Here is a 23,171-nt window from a genome sequence, read left to right as displayed (position 1 = left end):
GCGTGCATGCAGTACGTACAAGAGGAGGTACCTTATAGAGGTCCTTGGGGGCACAAACGGTCAGGACGGCGAGCTAAGGATGGTTTCGCTGTGTTTGCTCATCATCAGGACGTGTCGAAATAGAAAGCAGATGGAAAGAGGCAGGCGGAGGCGGAAAGAAACCAAGTAAGGCGGCGATCCTCTGAAGCAGATAAGGCAGGAGAGAACTGTACATTTTATTCTGCCTAGGTAGACCTACCTACGCAGGCACCTAGATGCCCGGTGTTGGTATCACGCTGATGTACTCGCTCACACAAGAGCGTCAACAGCTGTCAAGGGCCCCCATGGTTGGCGAGTGCGCCGTTGATTCTGTTGTGGGGCAGAACAGCGGCTGCGTTTTCCCTCTGTCTGCATGTCCCGCTTTTTGCCTGCCCCCGTTCCCGTCGCCGGCTGTCCTGCTGCGATTTCCCTCGCCTGGCAGCATCTCATCGCTAGTTGATCTGTATGCGACTGTCAGGTTCGTGCCGAGCCATCTTCGGGTTCGAATTCCACCCGATCTCACGCCCGGCCACTTCATCTCCAGCTACAGCATATACACATACACGCGCGCGGAGCGACGACTGGGAGGCGATCCGCTCTTCACCGCCTACTTTCGCCGCAACCTCGAAGCTTTGCGTTTGTAGCTTCGACCCACTCCATCCCGATCCTTATTGTGCCTGACCGGTGTCGTAGGAGGGAGGAGACCGAGGGACGGTGCCCCTTTATGAGAGCGAGGGCTGAGACGCGGCACTAAAAAGGGGATGGATGGCATGGAAGCGCCGATAAACCAGTCCTAGTTGTTGTCTCTGTTGCCCGTCGTCGGAAGGAATCTCAAGCTCCTTACCTCGCAACGCTCGTGCTCGAGCCGGCGTCATGGTACATATCAAACCTAAGATCCGTACATGACAAGTACCTACCTTGAACAGCAGCCATCGTCATCAGTCTGCTTCCCAGTCCCGAGATGTCCCAACCTTACTCACACCTACACAGTAGCTACCCTGCCGGCTTGGTCTGTGTCTTTATTCCCTCTCCCTCACCCGCCTCTTCTTTTTTTTTCTTCCTATTGTTCCTCGTACCCACCCACATCCCCAATTCATCGTCTTGACGGTCAGACCCAGAGTGAGTCCCTTGCACCACATCTAGGGGGGGAGGGACAAAGAGGATCGGCACTTGGGCGGCACCACAGAGGCCGACAAGTCGTTTCTAAAGAGACCGCCATCATCTGCGCGTACCAAGCCACATTGCGACGTCCGACCTCCAGCCCCCAAAGCTAGCCCCGTCTACGTCCCCGTCTGCGTCCCGCTACGTCCCGCTACGTCCCCCGAGACCTGGTGTCTATCCACCAGTCGTCTTCCTTCCCTCTTCGTCTATTCTTCCATGCCCTCCTGCCATCTCAACTTTTTATTTTTCCCTCTCCCTGCACCTCTAGACGCATTCGTTGTCCGTCCTGCAGCAGCTTTGCATAAGACAAGTCGGGATAGGCCATCTCACGCACCGATCGCCTGTTTCGCTTCTCTGGTTTCCTCTCTCTTTTATGCTCTCTGTGCAGCACCAACTCTAATTATCACACTGTCGACCCCAATATCGGCCAAGGTCCGATGCGAAATATCCACCCGGTGCAGATTTCCACAACTGCCAACCGGACGGCGCATCCACGATAAACAAAACATCCAGTGCCCTCCCTGCCTGCTCCCCTCCATCCGACAAGCTTGATTGGGCCCCACCCGCCAGGTTAAATCAGCTTTGGTCCTGCCGGCCTGGTAAATCAGACTGGGTTGTGTCGCCGCGGGTGCCCATCCCCATCCCCACCCGGCAAAGCAGAATCGCAACTTCCGGCCTCGACTACCCTCGTCCGCTTCATCCACTTTGGGCCACTCTTCCACACGTTAGGCGCCCCAGCTCGCCCGTGACGCTTTTTCTCTCTCTGCCTCTCATCTTGCGCCCCTCCTCCCGCATCTCCTGCTCCTGAATCGCCACCCCCGAGCGAGCATCACTCACCTTGATTTGCGCCTTGTTAGCACGCCCTCCCCGTCCATTCGGCGTTCACCTTCTTCGGCGGGCCCGACTCCAGACTTTAGACCTCAGACTTGTCACTTCCCCTTCAGCGAGGGAATCGCAAGAAGGACGTGGCTCGGCCTGGCTGCAGCATCTCACTCGCGAACGGCCATTGGTTGAGAATGAGAGAAGACACAGATACTGACAACAAGATCTGCCGTTTCCTTGGCTGAGCGGAGTCCTCGCGCCTTGCACGCCGTCATGCATCCTCCCCCGCTCCTCGGTGTGGGCGTCGTTGACCTGCTCGAGTCCGACCCTCGACCGACATTCGTCGTGGCGCTTCAAGCCTCGCTCGAGGACCCTGCCCACGCCGAGGTCGTCTACAGCAACCCGGCCCTCGAAAGAAAGCCAGCCCTTTCCGACGTCCTCGTGTCTCTCTCGAGCCGCGACCACACGAGGTTCAGGGATTGGATCACCGCCCAGGACGCTAACCCCTCTCACTCCTTTCAGTACAGCCACCATCTCTGGACTCGGAACACCGTGCTCTCCAAATGGGTCGTTGTGAGCTCCAACGACTTCTCGATCTCGTCAGAGCCGCTGAAGAAGACACGTCTTGATGCGTCGAGGGGGAGAGAAACCGGCAGCGGGATCTTGCATCCGCGTATTTCGACTGTCCCATCCATGTCTTCGCCAGAGTTCTTGGAAGAGGCTGATTCGCCTAACCCTCGAATCGTTCGAGCGGCCACCGAGCCGCCCTTGGTCTTGCCAGAGTTCATGCCGGATCAGGAGCCTTTTCTCGACATGGTCGACAGCATAGACTGGAGTGCAACTCCTCTGGGGCCCATGGACCGATGGCCATCCCTGCTCCATCAGTCGTACAGCCAGATTTTGTGCAACTCCCAGCCTACCGCCATCTATTGGGGCAGCAAGTTCACCACAGTATACAACGAGGCCTATGGGGAGATGATTGGAGCCCGTCACCCCGACCTGATGGGCCATTCCGTAACCGAGGTGTTCCCCGAGATTGCAGATCAACTCACAGATATGATGAAAAATCCCGGACAGAGCCGGCGGGCTAACAACGAAGAGGTTTTTCGGTTTTTTGTCAAGCAGCGCGACAGTCCGCCCCTGGAGACATACCTGAAATGGTCCATTGTTCCTGTTGTGCAAAATAACGAATGCCTCGGCTTCATCCACCTGATATCAGACACGACGCTATACCACCTGTTCCGCCGACGGATCCAGATGCTTGTGGATATGGGCGAGGAGCTGGGCACCGCCAAAGACGTCAAGTCGTACTGGAGCAAGCTGATCGAAGAGCTTTCGGAATGCGATCCTGCATATGACATACCGCTCGCCATGTTGTACTCGATCGCCTGCGACGGTTCATCGGACTCGGAAAGCGAGCCGCGACACGAGTGTAACCATGTTTGTCGCCTGGAGGGCGCCCTCGGGGTTCCGGGAAATCATCCCATCATGCCTGAAACCCTTCGACTTAAGGAAACCGACGCAGGCCTGGCGCCACAGTTCCGAGCCGCCCTGCGCAGTCAGGGACCGCTGATAATCAGCACATCAGACGGCAGTCTATCAAAAGAGCTACTGGATGGCTTGCAGTGGCCTGGTTTTGGCGATGCCTGCGAGGCCGCCATCGTCCTGCCCATCCGACCCACGAAGGAGGAGGAGGTTATGGGGCTCCTGGTGTTGGGCCTCAATCCTCGACGGCCATATGACGATGCCTACACTCTCTACATCCAACTCCTTGCACAGAAGCTGGCAACATCGCTGGCATGCACGGTCTTGCTGGAAGAAGAAAGGCGCCGGGGAAGAAATGCAGCTGAACAAGCTGCCTACGACCAGGCCATGCTGAAGGAAAAGCTTGCATATCAGACAAAGGAAGCAACGGAGTACACACGGCTGTTCCAGTCGGTTTCCGACTTCATACCTAACGGTTTCTCGATTGGTGATCACCAGGGAAACATCACCTTTGCCAACAGCCTTTGGTACCGTATAACAGGATATCCTGATGCCAACGCTAAGGACAGAGGCTCTTTCTCTTGCGTGTTGGAGGCAGATCGAGAGAAGATCCGTGAGGCGTACAAGGAGCTGCGGACAGAGGATGAGGTTGAGTTCGAGTTCCGTGTGCGAGGGACTGAACATACCAATAACATGTTAGCACGGAGATCCCCCTTCAAAGCCGACTTGTATGGCGACCTGGATGATGACATGGAGCGACATGTCATGGCGCAGGCCAGGGCAGAACGAGCAACGGATGGGACCATCATTCGAACTTTTACTTGCCTTACTGATATCACCGCCCACAAGCGGACTGCCGATGAAGCCACTCGAAGAGCCCAACAAGCGGAGAATCTGAAGAGAATGGCCGAGCTTGCCACTGTCGGGATGTTTGACATGGATACCGGAGGACGCCTTCTCGGCGCAAACAACGTCTTTTTCGAATTGTGTGGGATAAACAAGGTGGACCCAATGCAGCACGAGGTACGGCCGTGGGAGATCTCAGTGGTCCAGGACGACCTTCCAAATTTGAGTGAGAGCGTGACCCGGCTAGTGTCGGAGAAGAAGCCTCAGACGGCCGAGATTCGTCTCAAGACCACATGGACGGCCGAAGACGCTGGAGGGAACCAGATCACAGCGCCGAGATGGGTGAACGCGACACTGATGCCGGTCTGCAACTCGGATGGCATCGTCCAATCGTTCACTGGCTGTGTCAGCGACGTCTCGTTACAGAAATGGCAACTCGAACTGGAGACTCAGCGGACCGAGGAAGCGATCGACTCGAAGCGGCAACAGGACAACTTCATCGACATGACGTCTCACGAGATGCGCAATCCGCTCAGCGCCATTGTTCATTGCTCCGATGCCATAATTGCCTCTCTCGCGAGATGCGAGGAGCTTGTCAATCAGCCACCCGGTCCGAAGATCCCCACAGCAACCGAGGAGAACGGCGACAGACATTTCGACGTGAAGCAGCTCCTCTCGGATAGCATCGAGAACGCCGAGACCATTGTTGCTTGTGCGCAACACCAGAAAAGGATCGTGGACGACATTCTGACCATGTCCAAGCTGGACTCGAAGCTCTTGGCCGTCACTCCCTGTACGGTCGACCCGGTGCAAATTGGGGAAGAAGCCATCAAGATGTTCGATGTGGAGGCACGCCGCGTCGACATTGATCTGAAGATGACTGTCGACAAGTCATACAAGGAACTTGGGCACGTCTATCTCGACCTCGACCCGTCTCGCGTCAAGCAGGTGCTCATCAACCTGCTCACTAACGCGCTCAAATTCACAAAATCGGGATCCATCAGAAATGTCTCAGTCTGCATGAAGGCGTCCCGAGAACGGCCGACGGACGAGACATCTCCAGTAACGTTCATCCCCCGATCCTGCAAGGAGGAGTCGGAGTATGAGCAGCCTGCCCTCGACAGCCGCACGGATCCGGTATACATCATGTTCGAGGTCAAGGACACTGGCCAGGGTCTGTCCGAAGACGAGAAGTCCAACCTCTTCAATCGGTTCGTGCAGGCGAGCTCGCGGACCCATGTCAAGTACGGCGGTTCGGGGCTCGGGCTATTCATTTCGCGGCGGTTGACGGAGCTGCAAAAGGGAGCCATCGGCGTGTCCAGCTTGCCAGGAGTGGGATCCACATTCGCCTTCTTCATCGAGGCATACGTGCCGACGGAAGCGTCACGGAGGGAAGCCGAGTCTGCGGCCGCGGCCGCAAGGATGACGACTCTGGCCACAGCGGCCAACACCCCACTCACCGTCCCCCGTGCCAGGCCCCCCACGAACGAGCAAAGGACACCTAGCTCGCGGCCAAAGCTCAAGAGTCACGACAGCCGACTTGACGGCATCCTTGTCGTGGAGGACAACCTAATTAACCAGCAAATCACTCGCCGAGGCCTCCAGGATAGGGGGTACACCGTCGACGTGGCCAATCACGGAATCGAGGCCCTGGAGAGGCTCATGCAGTCCATGGCTCTGCAGCGCCACGAGGAGCAGGAGTACTTTACCCACAGCACGTCGAATTCTCGGGGCCCCCCCGTGAGTATCAACATGATACTCATGGACATTGAAATGCCGGTACAGGACGGTCTGACTTGCACACGGCGGATCCGAGAACTGGAGCGCGAGGGGAGAGTGTTTTGTGGCAGCGGCGGAAGAATTCCCATCATCGCCGTCAGCGCCAACGCGAGGCCAGAGCAGATGCAAGACGCCAAGAACGCGGGGTGCGACGACGTGCTTGTCAAGCCCTATCGGATGCCAGAGCTCATCGAGAAGATGCAAGTGGTGGTCCGGCGGATGGGAGGTATCCCACTCGGCTCGCCTGTGCTGTAAGGACGGAGAGGGTACCGAGAAGGTGACAGAGGGGAAATGGGATCGGTCACATGGGCCACATGTGCCACCAATGGTTTGGTGATGGTGTAGAGATGGGCGCACGACGGCGTTTAGGAAAAGGGAGCCGCAGCAGGACTGGGCTCGGGGAGGGGGACTGCTTCCGGGCACTGGCTCGGCCACACATGTTGATGTCACGGAACGATTGCCCGTGGGTAGGAAGAACAAAGATACCAGACCTGGCGTGGCTGCTGGCCAACAGGAAGACCCCCAGAGGTTGGATGGCACACGCAGGAGACGCTTGGCGTTGGATGACGGAAAGCGGTGAGGGTCGACCACGGCTCTCGAAGGCCAGTCAGTATAGGTGGGAAGGAGATAATATCACATAGAAGGGCGGATCCTGGCCATTTCGGTGGTAGATGGAGACGCTGGTCGGTCACTGGGGTGTGGATATTGAACAACGAACGTGGATGAAGGGACGGAAGAATACCAGACGGCCTAAACCTATGCTATGCGTGCCTCGAGGCCCCGTGCTTGTTGTGGTGCTTGAGGGTGATGTGGCCTGGATCTTTTGACTGTCTTGTCTTCCTGCGAGTGCTATAAGCCACCGGGCTCGCCCGAGGCTATTCAGGGGAGTGGGTGTGTTTGTGTGTGGTCTGGCGTGCTCGTTGGATATTGTGGTTGACTCTTGGCGGGTTACAAGCCGTGCTGCTTTCCAAGGCTTGTTTCGTCGAGCGTTTACCCGTCGCAAGAGAGGGTGGTGAAAGCGTATTGACTCTAGGGTCTGGCGAGGGCGAAGAAGGAAGAGGAGGAGGAGGAGGAGGGATTGCTGGCAAGTCCACCAGGTGAGGTTGTACCCAAGAGCTGGACTCCCAGGGATCTAGACGAAAGAAGAGTGTGAGGTGAGACGGAGAAATTCGTGATTGGTTGGATTTTTCTTGGAGGAGATGGGTGGATGGGCGGATGGGTGAAGGAGGGGGGTGAAGGAGGGGTGAAGGAGTGGGAGGGGGGGCATATGCAGGGGGGTGAGTTTGCGTTTTGGTGGATCGGGAGGCTTTTCGAAGGCCACACACGGCCCCACCGTGGGCGCCGCGGGGCTGGCAGCGGGGGGAGGGCAGGGCCGATGGTCTTTTGTCGTCCGGCGACATTTGAAAGACAATTGCTGAGGCGGCCTTTCAGGAATGGGGCGATCTTCCAGAGGGAGGGGCAGCTGGAACAATGGTAAGGGGGGTTTCCCCTCCGCCCTCTCTCTTCCTTTTCTTCCAATAGATAGATAGCTGGGTGAAAATGGCGTAAGGAGAAGGAAAGCACGACGGACGGGCCGACTCGGGCGTTGCTTTCGTGAGGGGGGAGGGATGGATGGATGTTGTGTTGTGTTCTGGCGTGTTCAGGCGAGGAGGAGGACGCTTGGGGTGGGACATGGTTAGTTAGCATGTGAGATGGTCGTCTCGACGCGCCAAAAAAGCACGCGAGGACAGCGGTTCTCGAGGCGATCTCGAGGGACTGGCGAGCCCTGCGAGGCGGCTTTTTCTCCCTTCTCCATAGAATGCATCCGTGCGTGTTAGCCGGGCCAGCTAGCTAGCTACCTACCCAAATAGGCTTTGAACGACACGGATCGCGACGGGCGCCTGGCGAGAGTATTCCGGAGGGTATAGGAAGCTTATTTTTCGGGGGTCCGTCGGCCTGGCGCTTGCTGTCTCTCGAAGTCGCCGTGTGCGGGGCAAACAGAGGTGGACGACGACGGGTTCCGGTCCCCCAAATCGTCCCACCCCCGAAACAATGGAAGAAGCAGCCAAAGAGGCGTTGTGTAAGTCCGCGGTTATGTGTGCAAGACGCCCTCGTCGAGGAAAGTCGTGAAGACACGCGCCGCAAGTGCCATTGGAGGTGGAGTCAGTCGTGCCGTCCCTTCCCCCCTTCCCCCCACCGTCGCTGTGTGACTTCTACGTGAGATCGGGCGGGGATACTCTGTACTGGCATCAGGAGCTCAGGTACCTCGCCAAGGTTCTCTTGCATCGAAACCAAACAAACGCACGCACGCACGCACACACGCCACACAACCCCCCTCGGAGTGCAGTAGCAGCAGTAGCAGCAACAGCAGCCGGACGGAAAGGAAAGCCCAGGAGCTCCCACCTCGCACGACCCCCGTCTTCAACCGATCGCGATTAGAACGGAGCAAGTAACGAGCTAGCTGCCTTGCACAAACTGACTAGGTACTCACCACGCCCTCCCCCCCCCCTCGAGGAATCCGAGATATAAACTCTCCGCTAGCCTCCCTATGCCCCCCGTCGTTCCCTTCTCTTCTGCCTGCTCCCTTTTTTCTCGATCGTCGTTCCTCCACGAGCACTACTTGTACCCCCACAGACTCCTCCCACGCTGCCACCGTCTCTCGGCTTTTGGCCCCCAAACGTGTCCTCCACAGCCCAGCCCTGAAGCACCACTATCACCGTCGCACGCGCTCTTCCGAACGACGGCTTCTATCTACTACGACACGGAATTCATATTGCAAGGAAAGGAGAAAAGTGAGGAACCGGGAATAAAACACACGCGCGCGCGCACACGGACACACACACACAAAACACAAAACACAGACGTGCCGACGAAGAAAACCCAAAATGGCGGGCCGAATCCATCGCGTCACCATGTTCAAGATTGCAGACGAGGGGCAGAGACAGGGCCTGATTGAGCAGTACAAGATCTTGGGGGAAAACCAGAAGAAGGTAGGTAAAAGGGGACAACTCCGTGCTGGGGACCCGTCGTCGTCTTGTTCATTCTGCCCTTGTTTTCCCTTTTCTGCTGCCGGCGCCCGATTCTGGGCACCCCTATCATCGGCCCCGGGACCCCGGGTCTCGGCCCCACCGCCCTCATCCGTCACTACACCGAACAACACCTCCTCCCCAAAACTGTCACACAATGCATATCAATATCCGCCACGTCGATGTCCTCGCCGCATCCCCCCCAGCACCGCCGGTCCATTCCACGAGGAAAGACAGAAACACGGAGGGAAGCTGACCACGCTCACAGGACGGGAAGCCGTACATCCTCTCCATGGTCGTCGGCCCCGCCATCGACGACCCGCGCAGCCAGGGCTACACCGTCGTCTGCAAGACCGAGTTCGCCTCGCTCGACGACATGCGGTACTACGACGACGAGTGCGCCGCTCACGGCGCCATCAAGGTCTTTGTCAAGGAGAACGTCGACGTCACCGGCATTATGTCCGTCTACTTTGAGCCCCAGGCCGTGGCCCAACTGTGAGACGGTCAATCATGTAATGGGAGGTCAAGAGAGAGGGAGAGAGAGAAGGAGAGATAGAGATATATAGAGGGACGGCCTTTTGATGAAGCGTTTGGGAATGGGCAAATGGGATGATGGTACGGGGGGCTGTATACGGCAACGGTTTCCCCTCGTTCCTTTGGGGGTCTCGGCTTTTCTCCCTTTCTTCTTTTCTTCTCGGGGTGGAAGAATCAATTGTCAAATACACTCCTTGATCAATTGCCAAATAAACTCCTTGTTGCCGGTTATGGACAGGTATCAAGCTACTTTGCGTACACGGAAACCCAACCCCCCCGCCCTACTTTGAAACCAAGAAAAACGGTCGTCAATCCGGCCTTTCTTGTCATTGTGGGCGTTCTTTTTTTTTCCATCTTTTTTTTTTTCTTTTATTCTTACCGCCTCATTTTCGAACGTGCAAACACAGAGGGAACGTTGGGGGAGGGGAGGTAAATACAACAGGCACGCATCGAAAAGAAAAGAGGTGAAGAGATTCCCTCCCGAGTGATTCAACGCACACGGATCACGAAGCGGCAGCGACGGCTGGCGCCGCGGCCGGCGCCGCGGCGGGAGTGGTCGCGGGAGCAGCTACGGCAGCAGCGGCGGCGGCGGCGGCAGGGGCCTGGGCCGTCCTCCCCTCGAGGTGGTTCTTCAGGCCGTCCATCCAGGCGGCGAAGCCGGTCTCCAGCTGGCTGACCATGGTGAAGCGCAGGACCTGGGCGAGGGGCCCGTAGAAGGTCTCCCAGCAGCGGTACTCGGTGCCGGTGCCATCCTCGGTCTCGAGGAACTCCTGGACGCGCTCGGACTTGAGGACGAAGGGCGGCACGAGGCCGCCCGTCTTCCAGCAGACGCGGTAGCCCTTGCGGCCGCGGTGGGTCTCGCCGTTGGCGTCGGCGTCGGTGCGGGTGAACTCCTCGAGCTTGGTGACGACGAGGGCCTGGTTGGTCGTCGTCTTGGCCGGGTCGAGCGTCAGGTGGACCTCGAAGGTGACGTGGGTGCCCTCGAGCAGGAGCTCGCCGGGCTGGAGCTTGGCGATGGAGGGCTCGCCCGACAGCATGGGCGGCACGGCGAGGCCCGAGGGGCGGGAGACGGTGGCGCGCGGGACGAAGGTGTTCCAGGTCGGGTAGGTGGCCGGGTTGAGAACGGTGGCGAGGACGGTGGTGGGCTTGGCGGCGATGGGCGTCGCGCAGGCGATGGTCAGGACGGCGCCGAGGTCGCCGTGGGACGGGGTCGCCAGCGGCGGGGAGACGGGGGTGGGCGTGAGCGAGGTGGGGATGGAGTCAGCGCCCTTGTCGAGGGCCTTGGGGGACTTGGGCTTGAGCTGGTCGGGGATCTGCTTGATGGAGTCGGGGATCTGGATTCTCTGGCGTATAGACTCCATGGTTGTTTGCTTGTTTGTTTGTTTGTTTGATTGTTTTGTCTGTGCGGGTGACGATTATGGAGCGTTGGGTATGTGAATGGATAAATAAAAGGGGCGGTACGGGTACTGGGTATAGGGTATCTGGTATTGGGTATCTCTGGGTATAACGGTTGATGGGGAGGTGGATGGGGATGGACGGTTGATGTGAAGGACGGAAGAAGATGAGAGGGAAGGGTATATGAGGGGGAAAGCCTGGGAAGAAAAGGTGTACGTGCGTAGGTAGCGTGAAGTAAGGCGGTCGAAGGAAGGGAAAAACAGAAACGGGGGCGACTCAGGTTAATTGTATCAAATGGGCGGGATTGAGCTTTAGACTTCCTGGTCTCGTGAGGAGATGCGCGTCATGGGATGAGGGTTGAAGGGGTTGAGGGGTGCAACGAGCCTGGCCCAAGCGATGCTTGCTGTGCGTGCGAGAGAGGCAGAGAGAGAGAGAGGTGAGGATGAAGAGGGCAAGGCGAACGAATGGAAACGTAAGTAAGTGAGTGAGTGGTGGAAAGGAGAGGGAGGGGGAGGGGGGAAGAGGCCCCGGATCTGTGACGGTGATGATGTTCTCCGAATGAGGTTCCAGGCCAAGCGCGCTCAGCCCCTCTCCGAACAAGTCCGGGGGACCTGGGCGGGAGTCAATGGGCCCCACTGGCAGGGCAGGGATCGCAAGTTTCGGCGATTGACAACGGAGCGGAGACCGGGTCAAGGCCCGGGACCCTCACCCAAAGAACGTGGTTGTCGTGAATTGGTTAGCCGTGGATGAGGCTAGATATGAAAACGGGTTGACAATTGAAATTAAGTCCGAATTGAGGACAGAACCGCGCCGTCGCTTTGCTATGTACAATGATTTCTCTGGTTTTTGCCTCGTTGACGCACGCAAGGTTGTCCTGGTGCCGAGTCCCCCCTCCCCCCCCTCCCCGGGCGGAATGCTAACAACAACAACGCGGCAAGCGCACCTACATAGACGAGCGCGGTTGTTTAGGTACTAACAGATACCATCGGAAAAAGGATCGTAGGCGAACCATCATTCAAACGAATGATTCCCCGCCTCAATCTTCTCTTCCCGCCCGCGAGGCAATTAGGTTTCTGGTTAGGGGTCGAGGCGGTCATGGCTCGAAAATTGTCCTCAATCGACAAACTCAATCCTCTTCACCAGCCCCTCGTCTTCGGGTTGTCCAAGGCACTGCTTTCCAAGTTTAGGGCCGAAGATTTTCATCGTAGAACGAGGTAGGGAGTCGGGTGTCTCTGCGGTCGGTGCCTTTGAGGATCGTCATCGTCGGTGTCACGGTTCTCCCCCCCTCTGCAAGAATAAACAGCACTCCTGCCATGGATATAAACGGGGGGAGGTGGGGGAGGAGATTGCGGATTCGTCCAAGTAACCACATGGCTCGGTTATACTATCGGGAAGTTTCACAAGGCTTCGGACGAGAGCCAGTGCCAATGACGGGCTGTGTCCGCCTGTGTACCTGCAGGAAGCGCCTTGTTCGGATCAAGCGCTCTCGAGTCCATGAATGAAATTGATTATATGAGAGTAAGACCCAGCCTCTCGTGGGCCATTTCTCTAGGCCAATGTGCATCCCTGTCATGTCTTTTTTGGGGAGAGCGGCTTCACCGAGGGACGAGTGTTGTTTGGTTGGCTTCCTGTAATAGAAAACATATCCCCATGACCTCCTGTGCCATCTCCTTGGTATACATGGTATTCATAAAGAACATTGAAGGCAATGATGATACACGCCCTGTTGTCATAAAAGACCGTTGTCATAAAAGACGCCGTCGCTTTGCGTAAATTGAAATTCAGAATCGAGAATCCAGATGCCAGCAACGCAATCAGACGTGGGAGTTGTCTTCGCTCACCGCCCTCGACGGCCTCCCCGCTGCTCCGGAGCCCAGGTCTTGCAGAAGTCTCTTCAAGCTCTCGACAAGAGGTGGCAGCGGCTCCGAGACAACAGGGAAATTATTCCGCAGGATGTCCCTTGCAACGGACAACACCACGTTCGGGTTAGATAGCGACTCTACGCCGTCGGCGGGGTCCCCGTTCAGCGTTAGCCCAGGCACGCCGCGATTCAGCTGTAGGAAAGCCCTCGTCTCGCGGTTTTCTTCCGAGTCCATGAGAATATATTCCGGATTGGACTTGCGGCCCGTGCCGTTGCCCATTTCCTGGTCTGAGCTTTGCCTGGATAAAGAGCATGACAGCAGGCCATATGCCCAAAGGGTGAGACACGCAAAATACACTGCGATGGCGTTGAACTCGCGAAGGGAAACGGGCGGCAGTTGTCGCGCGTGATGGAAGATCTGGCCAGCATGCCAGATGGCGTAGCGGGCTTCGGATGTCGTCACCCAGCTCTCTTCCAGACGGCCAAAAGTCCTGCGAGCCTCGTCCTCTCCTGCCTTGCCCGCAAACGTTTGGAGAACATCGGGAGAAACGTGGAGGAGCATCATGAGGACCTCCGACATGACTGCAAGCTGAGCTGTTGGCCGTTTAGAAGTAAGGATCATGGTCGAAAAGTCGTTGAGGTCGCGATACAGCTCTTGATACTGTGTCTTGAGCCAGAGGCAGTGCGTCGTGTTTCTCTTGCTCGAGATCCCGTCCGCGTAGAATTTGATGGCCTCGCGGTATGCCGATATCTGGCCCCAGTATCCATGTAGTAAAGCCATGTAGCAAAGTTCCGTGTCGACCAACTGCCCGAAATCGTCTAGGATTTCGGTGCAATGCATTATTTCCGACACCCGAGGGATAGGGCTGTCTGGTGCAGCATTCGTTTTGGCCAAGTACAGGTTTCTCCATTGCTCCGCAGACCGGGCTCGCCACAAATCTCGGGAGGCTGGAAGACCGAAGTTGAGCTCGGTATATGACATCAGCGGATTCTTGCAAAACCCGATGGATGATTGTATGTCGTGAAAGAACATGTGCAACACGAGCCGCTTGTAGGACTCGCGTTTGGCAAATTTGCGCCACTTTGAATCCAGCACGTCGGGAGGGTCGGCGAGCGTCGGAATGATTGCTGACGAGTCTGGTGGGGCCGAGAAGTTACCAGCGCGTCTGAGCATGGTCATGATAGGTTGCAAGAAGCTTTCTGCTATCTCCATCTTTCTCTTGAATCCGCTCCAAATGCCTATGTCCAGGCTGAGCATGAAGCCCTGGAGCGCGCCGAGATCTCGGGTGGAGGAATTCGAGCTCTCGAACTGTGGTATGTCAGCATGACAGCCCGGCCTTGCTTCTGACCGAAGCTATACGCATCCAGGATTACGTACCAAATCAGCTAGCCCGAGCCGCAGGACTTCATGGAGCGAGAAACCAAATTGCCAAACCGCTGGGATGGATATATAAGTCGCACCACTCGATAGTATACCAGCGAGCAGCTCAGGTATCGCCTCTGCAGCGTCAAAGGTCGCTAGGTGAATCCAGCTATCGCTCTGATGCTCGTCATGAATGAAATGAGCCTGGACGAGATGATTCAGGAGATCCAGGGACGGGAAGGACGGAGTGCGGGTACGGTTGCCCTTCTGCACTGTGCTAGCCACCACCATGGCCAAAAGACTGTCTCTCGACGAGGACGTCATTTTGAGCTTGGTCCCCGGGGTGGTGATAAGTTTATAGAAAGCGGGAGAGTTCGCAAAGGTACCATCGTCCAGGACAAGCCGTTCTTTGTCTTGGGGGGTTGCGTAGTGAAGCGCGTAATCCTTCGGGCCTGGCTCCCACAGCCAGGGCGACCGTTTAAAGGCGGCGTGCGCCTTTGAAGCGTTGCGCGCGTTCGACTTTGACCGGCTGGTTGTAGTAGACTCGGGAGATTGGTTGATCTCGGGCTGTGGGATGGTTATAGCGTCGAAGTTCAGATCCCACGAGGAAAAGTCCATGTCCTGAAAGTAGCTGTGTACCGGGTTGAAATTGACCATGTCGTCCATCACCATGTCGATTACGGGGCCCGCAAACCCATCGTCCATGAAAGATGCCGCGTCTATTTCGTGGGCCATGTCGGTATTCGGAGGCACGAGCGACATTTTGGAGCCGCCATACGCCGAGCCGGGATCCATGCCACCGTTCGTGTCAAGACTCTGATGCATCGTGGAAGTTTCAGACGGAGTTGAAATACCATCTGTTGATGACCGATGCGGATGTGTGCGCTTGGAAGCAACTTCGCATGGCAGGTTCTTGGAGCGACAGCGAGAACAAGGCTTGGCGTCCTATGTGGGCGTCAGTCTCGTGGCCAGGGTACAACGTGGTTGGGCCAATGTTTACCTCGCATTTTGACTTGGAAGCGGCGCAGTTCAGACAGGCCTCGGCGGCTCGATCGCTTCTGCGTATGAATGTTCTGCCCTTGCCCGCGTTATCCCGGTCGTGTGTTGTCTCATGGCGGGTGAGGAGGTCGGCGCGGTTGAATCGCTTGGGGCATCGGGAGCACTGGTAGGGGCGGGCGTTCTCATGGGATCGTAGATGGCGCGTCAGATGATCGGCTCGCTCGTAGACTCTTTTGCATATATGGCAGACGTGTATCGAGGAGGGCGATGTGTCGGATGTGCTTAACTTGCGCTTCCCGAGCTGCTGAGGTGGATGTTGGGCCGGCTCTTTCGGTACTTCGGGCGGGGAGTAGAGGGAGTTGAGCATGTCGGAGCCAGCGGCATCGCAAAGGATGTCGATACCGTTCATGGTATATACGGCGGCAGGGGGGCGGCGGACTGGAGGAGGATGGGGGATGGTGCCGCGACGTGCGTTACTGAGCTGGAAATGGTGATGGCTGCAGAACCTCTTCGGCGCAAGTCTTGCGACGGCGGCGGCTCAGGGAGTTGGGCGCCGGGAAGTGGCGGGGGGAAGTTCAGGACGGCAACAAGGTGGAGCGGATGAGCTCTCAAACTCTGGGGGACGGGCTACGGGTGGACAGGCGCTGTCATTGGGCATTGAAGAAGGGCGGAGAGGGGTTGAATAGTCAGGTACCCGTACCATCGCATAGAGCTTTGTGTGGAGAGGTACTTTGGGCACTCAATTATCCCGACTACCTAGGTTGACAGGTACCCATGTGCGGGGTTCAAGGCCCCAAACTAAGGACTCCAATTGGGAATCAGAGCCGTTGGATTTCAGCTGGCCTGCTGGTTACGCTGAGACGAGTGAGGTTGATTGATGCTCGATGCACGTGCACGTGTCTATCTAGTGTAGACTCTATGTACGTCAAGACTTCACACAACCAAACAACCAACTAACAATCCCCTTGGGGTTGTACGCCTCAAGTTGGACGCTTCAAGTTGCTCGGCAATGTCGGCTGTTGTGGAGTCCGCAAGTCACCTTGCTGCATACGAAGCGGTTGAAACAAGGAAAAAGGAAAGTGACGAGGGAAAAAGCACAAGACAATGAAGAAAACATCATGCCATAGCCCCGCGATTCGCGATGTTTGATGCGTTGGCAGTAATCGAGGAGTAATGGCGGTCGAGGCTCTCTGAAGCAACAAATGATATTTCAGACGGGGACTTGAGACATGCTGTGGGCAGCTTGCTTGCGAGAGCATCGGTTACAGCATCTAGCATGGAGATGAACAGGGCTGAAGCGGCGATGACTTTCAAAAAGCAAGGTGAGACGGATGAGTAAATAGACGCCACGACTCAAAGAGTCAACTCAACCACTGTGGTGGGTGGATATTATTAGTTACTTTTCCGAGGCTACTCTACTCAGGTCTCAATGATGAGTGCCGTCCACGCCCCCATGAAGAGGTCATTGTCAATAATAAGACTCAAGTGTTACCCCCAAGAGCCAGACGGTTCAGACTCCACTTCTATCACCAAGGTGATGAAGAAATACATGCGCTCTTGGGCAGAGTTGGGGATTCGACTGTTTGTTGGGTTCACGAGTTGTCTTGAAACTTGACTTGAGAATGTTGCTCATGAGGTACCTTCGGGGAGCTAAGGGGTGTCACACGAGGGAAGGGGCCCGAATAACATGTCGGCCCCCAAGTCGGAGATCGAACGAACGTGTCTCAACTCAGACGCGGCTTCATGGATGCATGTCTGCGATGAATGGTTCCCAGACTCAGTCAGACCTGTCTAGGATGGGGAGGAACACCCTGAGGAACAAGCGGACCTATGTCGGCACCTTGCTTGCTTGCTAGGGGCCTACCTACCTAGCAAGGGGCCTACTACCTAGGTAGATCTCTGGGAGCACCTGATGATGAAGGATGAAGGATGATGGAAAGTGCTGCCAACATGGGCTAGATGGGCCACAGAAGTGGTCAAATCTCAACTTCTGCGCATGGCCGCGTCAATCAAACCTTGCTTTTTTCTTTCCTTTTTTTCTTCCACCTTTCCTCTCCGCTGTTTCTTCTGCTAGGCTCCCACACGCCCGCGTCGTCCACCTCCCTCCGAAACCAACGGTAAGCAGGCCAAGCTTCATCATTCTTCGCATCAATGTGCTGCTCGCTGCACTTGGTCCACACATCGCCAATGGGGTGTTTGCGGATGCCCTCGGCCTCCTGATGGCCCTGGCAAGTCACCAAATCGACTCCATTCGCGCAACAGGGCGTGTCCTGCTGGCACGAAGAACAAGCTCACTGGATCGTTGTTGCCGTACTCTCCATCCTGCAACGGATTCCCTGGCGAGCAGGCCCGGGCTGCCCGTGTCATCATTTGTGACAGCTCGCATGTCTTAGAGACGAGAAAGCCCACACGGCCCTCTTCTGCCTGCTTTTTGTCGACCACGGCTTGCACGCAGCCGCTCACCACCGCCCCTCGGAACGCAGCTCAGCTCCGCCAGCCAGTTGGCCAGCTGAGAAGTCTTGCACGTAAATTCCGGGCCACAGCTGTGACGCTCTCAACTGGCCTTAGCATCTCCCACCATAGGAGTGGCTTTCCCTCGCACACTGTAGACCATTTGGTGAAACGAGCCAGATCCAGCTCCCAGCTCCAGCTGTATGCGCCAGTGGAACCGTGGAGTTGGGATTTATTGGGTTGCTCGTGTGCTAGTGTAGTAAGGGGACCATGTAGGCCGAGGTTCGTTATTCATCACCGCTGTTTTTGACCCGCGATGCCGACCTCACCTCCCTGTTGTAGGTAGTGAGGTAGATAGTCACTGGGACCCGCACTGCATTCCCCCCGGGCCGCGTAACGACTTGTCAACTTTCAAGGGCCCAAGGGCCCCCCAAGGGCCTGCCCGCAGTGCGTGCAGCTCGCAACCTTATGCTAAATCTGGACAGTTCAATGGGCCCGCCAACTGCCAGGTTTCTGTCCAACGCCATCTTGCCCTCAAGACTCAAGAGTCAGGTCGGGACTACCCACCTGATACTACGGATACACTCTCCGCACTCTCCGCACTGAGCAGAGTACCAAGCACCTCTTTGCTTTTCTACTCCTCGTCTCTTTCCCCCTTTCCAACAGCGATGCCACCTCGATCTTGATCGATAGACGCCTCAGGAGAGGAGTGGCCTCCACCATGCAGCTGCAGCTGCAGCAGGCATTGCAGCCAAATCGTCGCAGACATAGCTGCGGGCTCGACAAGCACCAATCCAATATGGCGGCCGTATCTCCGAGCGAAAGCACGTCCGGCAATGTCGCGATCGGGAGCCACGCCATGTGTTCTGGTCCTATGCTTGGTACTTGTCGGCCTGCATGCACTCACTCCATCGGTGGTTCCAAGATCGATGGTGGTGGGATCTTTGTCCATCGGAGTATCGCACATGTAGCCAGCCCCCCTCGGCACACCTGGGTACCTCGATGAGCGGCATCCAACGGTCCAGCAGGAAGCGGGAGCTGTCGAAGCGAACAAAAGAAGTTCTTCTTGTCGTACGTCTCTAGTTTGAAAGCAAGCATATTCCAGATGGCTATCATTACAATTCCGAACTCCCTTCCAAGCCCCAAGTCCCAGGCGCCGGTTGGTATGCCATGTCGTTTGTTACCCCTCTGTTCGTTCTCCCCCCCCTCCAGCCTGATGTGCCCCTCCACTTGCGCAAACCGATCTGAAAATCGGACAGACATGGCTCGTTAACGTTACAGGGCCAGTACCCAGATTGGCCCACCCAGTCGTTTTTGATCTGCCCCTTTTTTCCCCGTTCCCTCACAAAGGAAAAAATGACGAAAAATGAAATCCTCCTAGTCGAACACACACACTCATCGGTCGCCTTGCCCGCCCACGCACACGCACAGCCCCTCCATCTCGTAGCCCTTGTGTGTCGCCATTCACCGTTGTCCCAGGGTATCGTTATAGTTTTTGATGGTTCCCATCATCGCATCACAGTCCGAGCAACTTGGCTCCTGTTCAGATCGAGGGGGCATTGGGACTGTTCAAGAGTCAGCCTCACCGCCGCATATCGGTATGACGTGGGAGGAAGTTAAAGAAACTCACATGAGCTGGCCTAGCCGCAGGGGGTGCCGCAGTAGCCGCACTCTTTTCCGGGTAGTACCCACACCTCTTTACCTGAGGCATGACACGTAGGGCATCGAATACCTGGGAGAAGATACTGCCACGAGAGTTAGGTTTTTTTTTTTTTTTTTTGGCTGTTGGATGTGAATGTGGAGTGCAACCGGGCTTGCTCACCTGTTTCGAACCGCTCTTGGATGAAGATGATGGCTTCTGCTGGGCTCGGGATGCGGCCTTGTCGACCTGATATTGCGCGGAGCAGACCATGATGGCGGCACGCGGGACTTAAGTGTGATTGTGAAGGCGGTCGTTGTGCGGTGTGCGTGGTCCCCGGCTCTCGAGTTGTTGGGCGATGAGATTTAGGTATCCAGGTTGGGACGTGGGGCGCGAAGCTTGAAGCAAGGCTGCGGACTTGGTTTGATGTATGCGGTGATGGTGATGGTGATGGTGATCCGGACGAGGCAGAGATCAAGGCGGCACCCGTGGACTCTTATACTTTGCCGCTTTCTTTGAACCCGCACGACGAGGACAAAGCACTGGCCGTCAAAGATGGCAAGGACCGGGTAGGCTGGGTGAGGGAGAAGAGGTCGAGTGGGAGCGGGTGTTCCAAGTCCCTGCTCTGGTTACTAGTGCAAGAAGAAAATATGGCAGTGCCATCTGATAATACTCAATCGGCGAGCAACCGGCGGAAGGCCACCAGCAGCAACAACCGCAACAGCAGCAAGCAAAAGAAACGAAACAGGCCGGGAGACCGGTACAGTGCAGATGGCACATATCACATTCTCTGGTGCGGGACTAGCAGAGACCGACCCCCCCCCGGGGGGAGAGGCGCATCAGTGGTAGTCCAGCGATGGACGATGGTGGCGCCAACCAAGTTACTAGGATCTCGTACACTACTTCAAACATGTACACCACTTATGTACATCGGCCTTGTCTGGCAAGGATAGACGTTGGGGAACGGATCCTGGATCACTCTGTTCGAGGAGGGGAGGAGGGGGGATGGACAAGGTGGGGCGGGCAAGGCCCTCGGGTGGTGGCTGAAGAATTGTTCATCGGGAACGGATGTATGCGTGTGAGAGTGTACATGCACTCGTCAGTCATGTCTCTTTTTCTCTCTGCCTCTGCCTCTCTGCTTCTCTGTTCCTCTGCCTTTCTGTCTCTCTGTCTCTCTGTCTGTCTCTTGCTCTCGCTCTCTGTCCTTTTTCTTTCTGGATACATGGCCTCTTCGCCTTGGCGGGCGTTTTCTGACTTTCGGGGATTTGGGGATGTGTTTGACTGAGATGGCGCCCTGCCCTTCGTTTTTCTTAGGGGTGTGGATTTTTGGCTATTTTGTTTATTTCATCTCACAATTTGTCTCTTGTCAAGGTGAGACAGGGTCGGACCAGCTCCAAGCCCAAAAGCAGCCCGATTCTGGAGGCGGGACACCACTTTTAAGGACGTGGCCCGACTTGTTGCTTGTTGCGAGGCACGTGCAGGTCGCGGCTGGCGGCGGCGCTTCCGGAATTTGAATCCGTTCGATTCCTTCTTCTTTGTTGGAACGGGACGGGGCAGTCGGGGCACACGTACACATACAAGGCAAAGCAATGCGGACGAAATGGAAAGCAAAGTGTGAAGCCAGCGCTATGATGTCCGTCTAAGTACTGAGGTATCTGATCAATTCCCCTCCAACGCAAGACCCCCGACCATGCAATACCCTCCTCCTCCCAAATCCATTACCCCATGTTCCCGGGTCACTCATTGGCTCCCTGGTGGGCAGTCGATCGAAAGGCTACTGCAGCAAGGGTCGAGCAGGGAACGAGCAGAAAAAGAGCCCAGATGAGTGGATGTTCCAGAGCTCTGTTCGATCTGCCCCAGGATCTAACTTAGGGGGGGTTCCCTCTGGCTGCGACTTTGCCGTAAAGCTCGTGTGATTTCTCGTTTACCAAGCCTGGAAGGACCGCGAGAGACCACTCTACCCCCTTTCCCGTATGTCTGGTACGCATGTATGGGCGGAGAGGGCGCGCCGATGTGGACGCTCAAACGGCACACCTTTCCCCGGTTGGGATCTTCTCTTGCACTTTCTTTTTACATACAGAGAGAAGAAGTCTTGCCTCCACTCAAGAAGGATGTGGTCGACTTCCGCAGTAGATGAAAAGGCGCCCATGGCGGTAGTGCAACCCTGAGCCGACCGAAGAAGATGATTGACTCGCGAAATCCACAGACTGAGTTGGATGGGGGCGGAAAAAGGGGGGCGGGGGGCGAACGACGTTTGCCAGAGACCGGGGCTTTTCTTTCCTTCCGTAATGGTGTCTAAGTCGTTGCATTCCTAATGCCGATGTGCATGAGGTAGTAGCAACCACGAGTCCAAGCTTACAACATCTTTCCAGTTTGCACATGGCTGGTGTCAATGTATATCGCCAACATGGCCACATTGTTTGCGTGGACTCGGAGCTACTGCACCAGGACGAATGAGATAAAAGAGACAACATATGGCGAGTGAGGAGCAGGGACGGCAGTGAGGAAACGAGCGGGATGCTTGTTTGGAGCGCCTTGCAGCACGCGGGAACTACTTAGGTAAGTGGTGTACTTACTTGCCTTGGACCAAGCTGGACCGGGCGGCTGAGACGACCGTACCGTTGGTAAGGGCTGGGGGCAATATCAAACGTTCTTTGCATGCTAAAAGGCGACGGCAATATGTCACTCCTTTTTGGATAGCCATACCAGAAATGTCACAGATTGTCGTCATACCTTTTTTTCTTCCCTTTTTTTTTCTTGTTTTTTTCTTTCTTTCTCTGTAACCTGCTTAATGACGACCTGAGTAGTCAGGTGGAGACAATATGAGAAAGACAGAAAAAGGTGGACAGCCCACAAAATGATTCAAGGTGATTTTTTTTAATACTTTTTTATTTTATGTAGATTGCGAGACTGAGGAGAACAGAACAAGGAACGGCTGCGACGCCGGCGCCCCGTTCACGGCGGCGGCGGCGGCGACGGCCCCGGCGGAAGGCCCTATTGGTTACCCGGTGGTTGAGGGGAACACCCTTCCGGGGAGGAATTCGTAGCCGGCAACAGCCGATTGGTGACTTTGAGCTCGATACGTACCTACGCATCGAGACGATGCGGCCAAACTAAAACTCTCCCTCATTGAGCATGTAGGACTTCCTCGTCTTGTTCACCTCTCGCGCACTGACTGAATGCTCTTCAACTTCCTCGTCCAGTTGTTCTCACAACACTCGCACACGCGCACGCATGCAGACCGTCGTCGGGGGTTCTACAAGTATTCTATTTGAGCCGGCATCCCAGCGGATCTTGCAGCCGCCTTTCGATTGTGTGGATGCGCATCTCTTCCCCACCTCCCTATCGGCTCTCCTCCAATTCCCCATCCCACCCCCCCCCCCCCTCCTTTCACCTATCAGGTACCTCGTGCTAGCCATCTAGGTACTCTGTAAGCTGGTAGGCTAAGATATTCCCAGATCTGACATCCACTTCGCGCCTGCTGGGCCATGGCCGCGCATCCATCCAATTGTGTCGCCTGGATGGGCGCGTTCCTTTTTCCCCCGTCACTTCTCTGAAAACCCACGACCTGCCAAGCACTCGTCATGCTGTGTAATGCATTCTTCTTCCCCTTCGCAAAGTCCCCCTTGGGCTCCGTTGGCTCGAGCTGAAGCCCCTCGAAAGCTAGTCTCTCTTTCGTCATGTCCGTTATTTCTCCCCCTCTTTCTTTCCGTTTCTGCCTCGTTTTCAGGTTTGTGCTGTTTTCTGTCATTTATCGATAAGACCGGCGCCGGGGCTGGAGAGAGAGGGATGCACATCTGGGGGCAGGCGCGT

At 56.2% G+C, this 23,171-nt stretch overlaps 6 protein-coding genes across 6 annotated transcripts; 2 read left to right on the top strand and 4 right to left on the bottom strand.

Moving 5' to 3' along the window:
- Positions 1–2,274: 2,274 nt before the first annotated feature.
- CH63R_07566 (Hsp90-like protein) lies at positions 2,275–6,366 on the top strand (the record flags this gene model as incomplete). The annotated part of the gene is made up of 1 exon (XM_018302541.1): positions 2,275–6,366. The coding sequence occupies one exon, from the start codon at positions 2,275–2,277 to the stop codon at positions 6,364–6,366; it is 4,092 nt and encodes a 1,363-aa protein (XP_018157319.1).
- Positions 6,367–8,975: 2,609 nt separating this feature from the next.
- CH63R_07565 (Stress responsive A/B Barrel domain-containing protein) lies at positions 8,976–9,615 on the top strand (the record flags this gene model as incomplete). The annotated part of the gene is made up of 2 exons (XM_018302540.1): positions 8,976–9,080; positions 9,385–9,615. The coding sequence occupies 2 exons, from the start codon at positions 8,976–8,978 to the stop codon at positions 9,613–9,615; spliced, it is 336 nt and encodes a 111-aa protein (XP_018157318.1).
- A 538-nt stretch (positions 9,616–10,153) lies between these two features.
- CH63R_07564 (uncharacterized protein) lies at positions 10,154–11,011 on the bottom strand (the record flags this gene model as incomplete). The annotated part of the gene is made up of 1 exon (XM_018302539.1): positions 10,154–11,011. The coding sequence occupies one exon, from the start codon at positions 11,009–11,011 to the stop codon at positions 10,154–10,156; it is 858 nt and encodes a 285-aa protein (XP_018157317.1).
- Positions 11,012–12,859: 1,848 nt separating this feature from the next.
- On the bottom strand, positions 12,860–15,094 carry CH63R_07563 (C6 transcription factor; the record flags this gene model as incomplete). The annotated part of the gene is made up of 2 exons (XM_018302538.1): positions 12,860–14,215; positions 14,285–15,094. 2 exons carry the CDS (start codon positions 15,092–15,094, stop codon positions 12,860–12,862), a joined length of 2,166 nt encoding a protein of 721 aa, XP_018157316.1.
- Positions 15,095–15,104: 10 nt separating this feature from the next.
- CH63R_07562 (C6 transcription factor) lies at positions 15,105–15,677 on the bottom strand (the record flags this gene model as incomplete). Its single annotated transcript, XM_018302537.1, has 1 exon — positions 15,105–15,677. One exon carries the CDS (start codon positions 15,675–15,677, stop codon positions 15,105–15,107), a length of 573 nt encoding a protein of 190 aa, XP_018157315.1.
- Positions 15,678–19,227: 3,550 nt separating this feature from the next.
- Positions 19,228–19,631, bottom strand: CH63R_07561 (uncharacterized protein; the record flags this gene model as incomplete). The annotated part of the gene is made up of 3 exons (XM_018302536.1): positions 19,228–19,284; positions 19,350–19,451; positions 19,542–19,631. 3 exons carry the CDS (start codon positions 19,629–19,631, stop codon positions 19,228–19,230), a joined length of 249 nt encoding a protein of 82 aa, XP_018157314.1.
- Between the last annotated feature and the right edge of the window lie 3,540 nt (positions 19,632–23,171).

This window comes from Colletotrichum higginsianum, chromosome 5 (genome assembly GCF_001672515.1).
Source record: "Colletotrichum higginsianum IMI 349063 chromosome 5, whole genome shotgun sequence".
Lineage (NCBI taxonomy): Eukaryota > Fungi > Ascomycota > Sordariomycetes > Glomerellales > Glomerellaceae > Colletotrichum > Colletotrichum higginsianum.
Note: the sequence above shows the minus strand (reverse complement) of the source record. Positions and strands in the feature narration are given on the sequence as shown.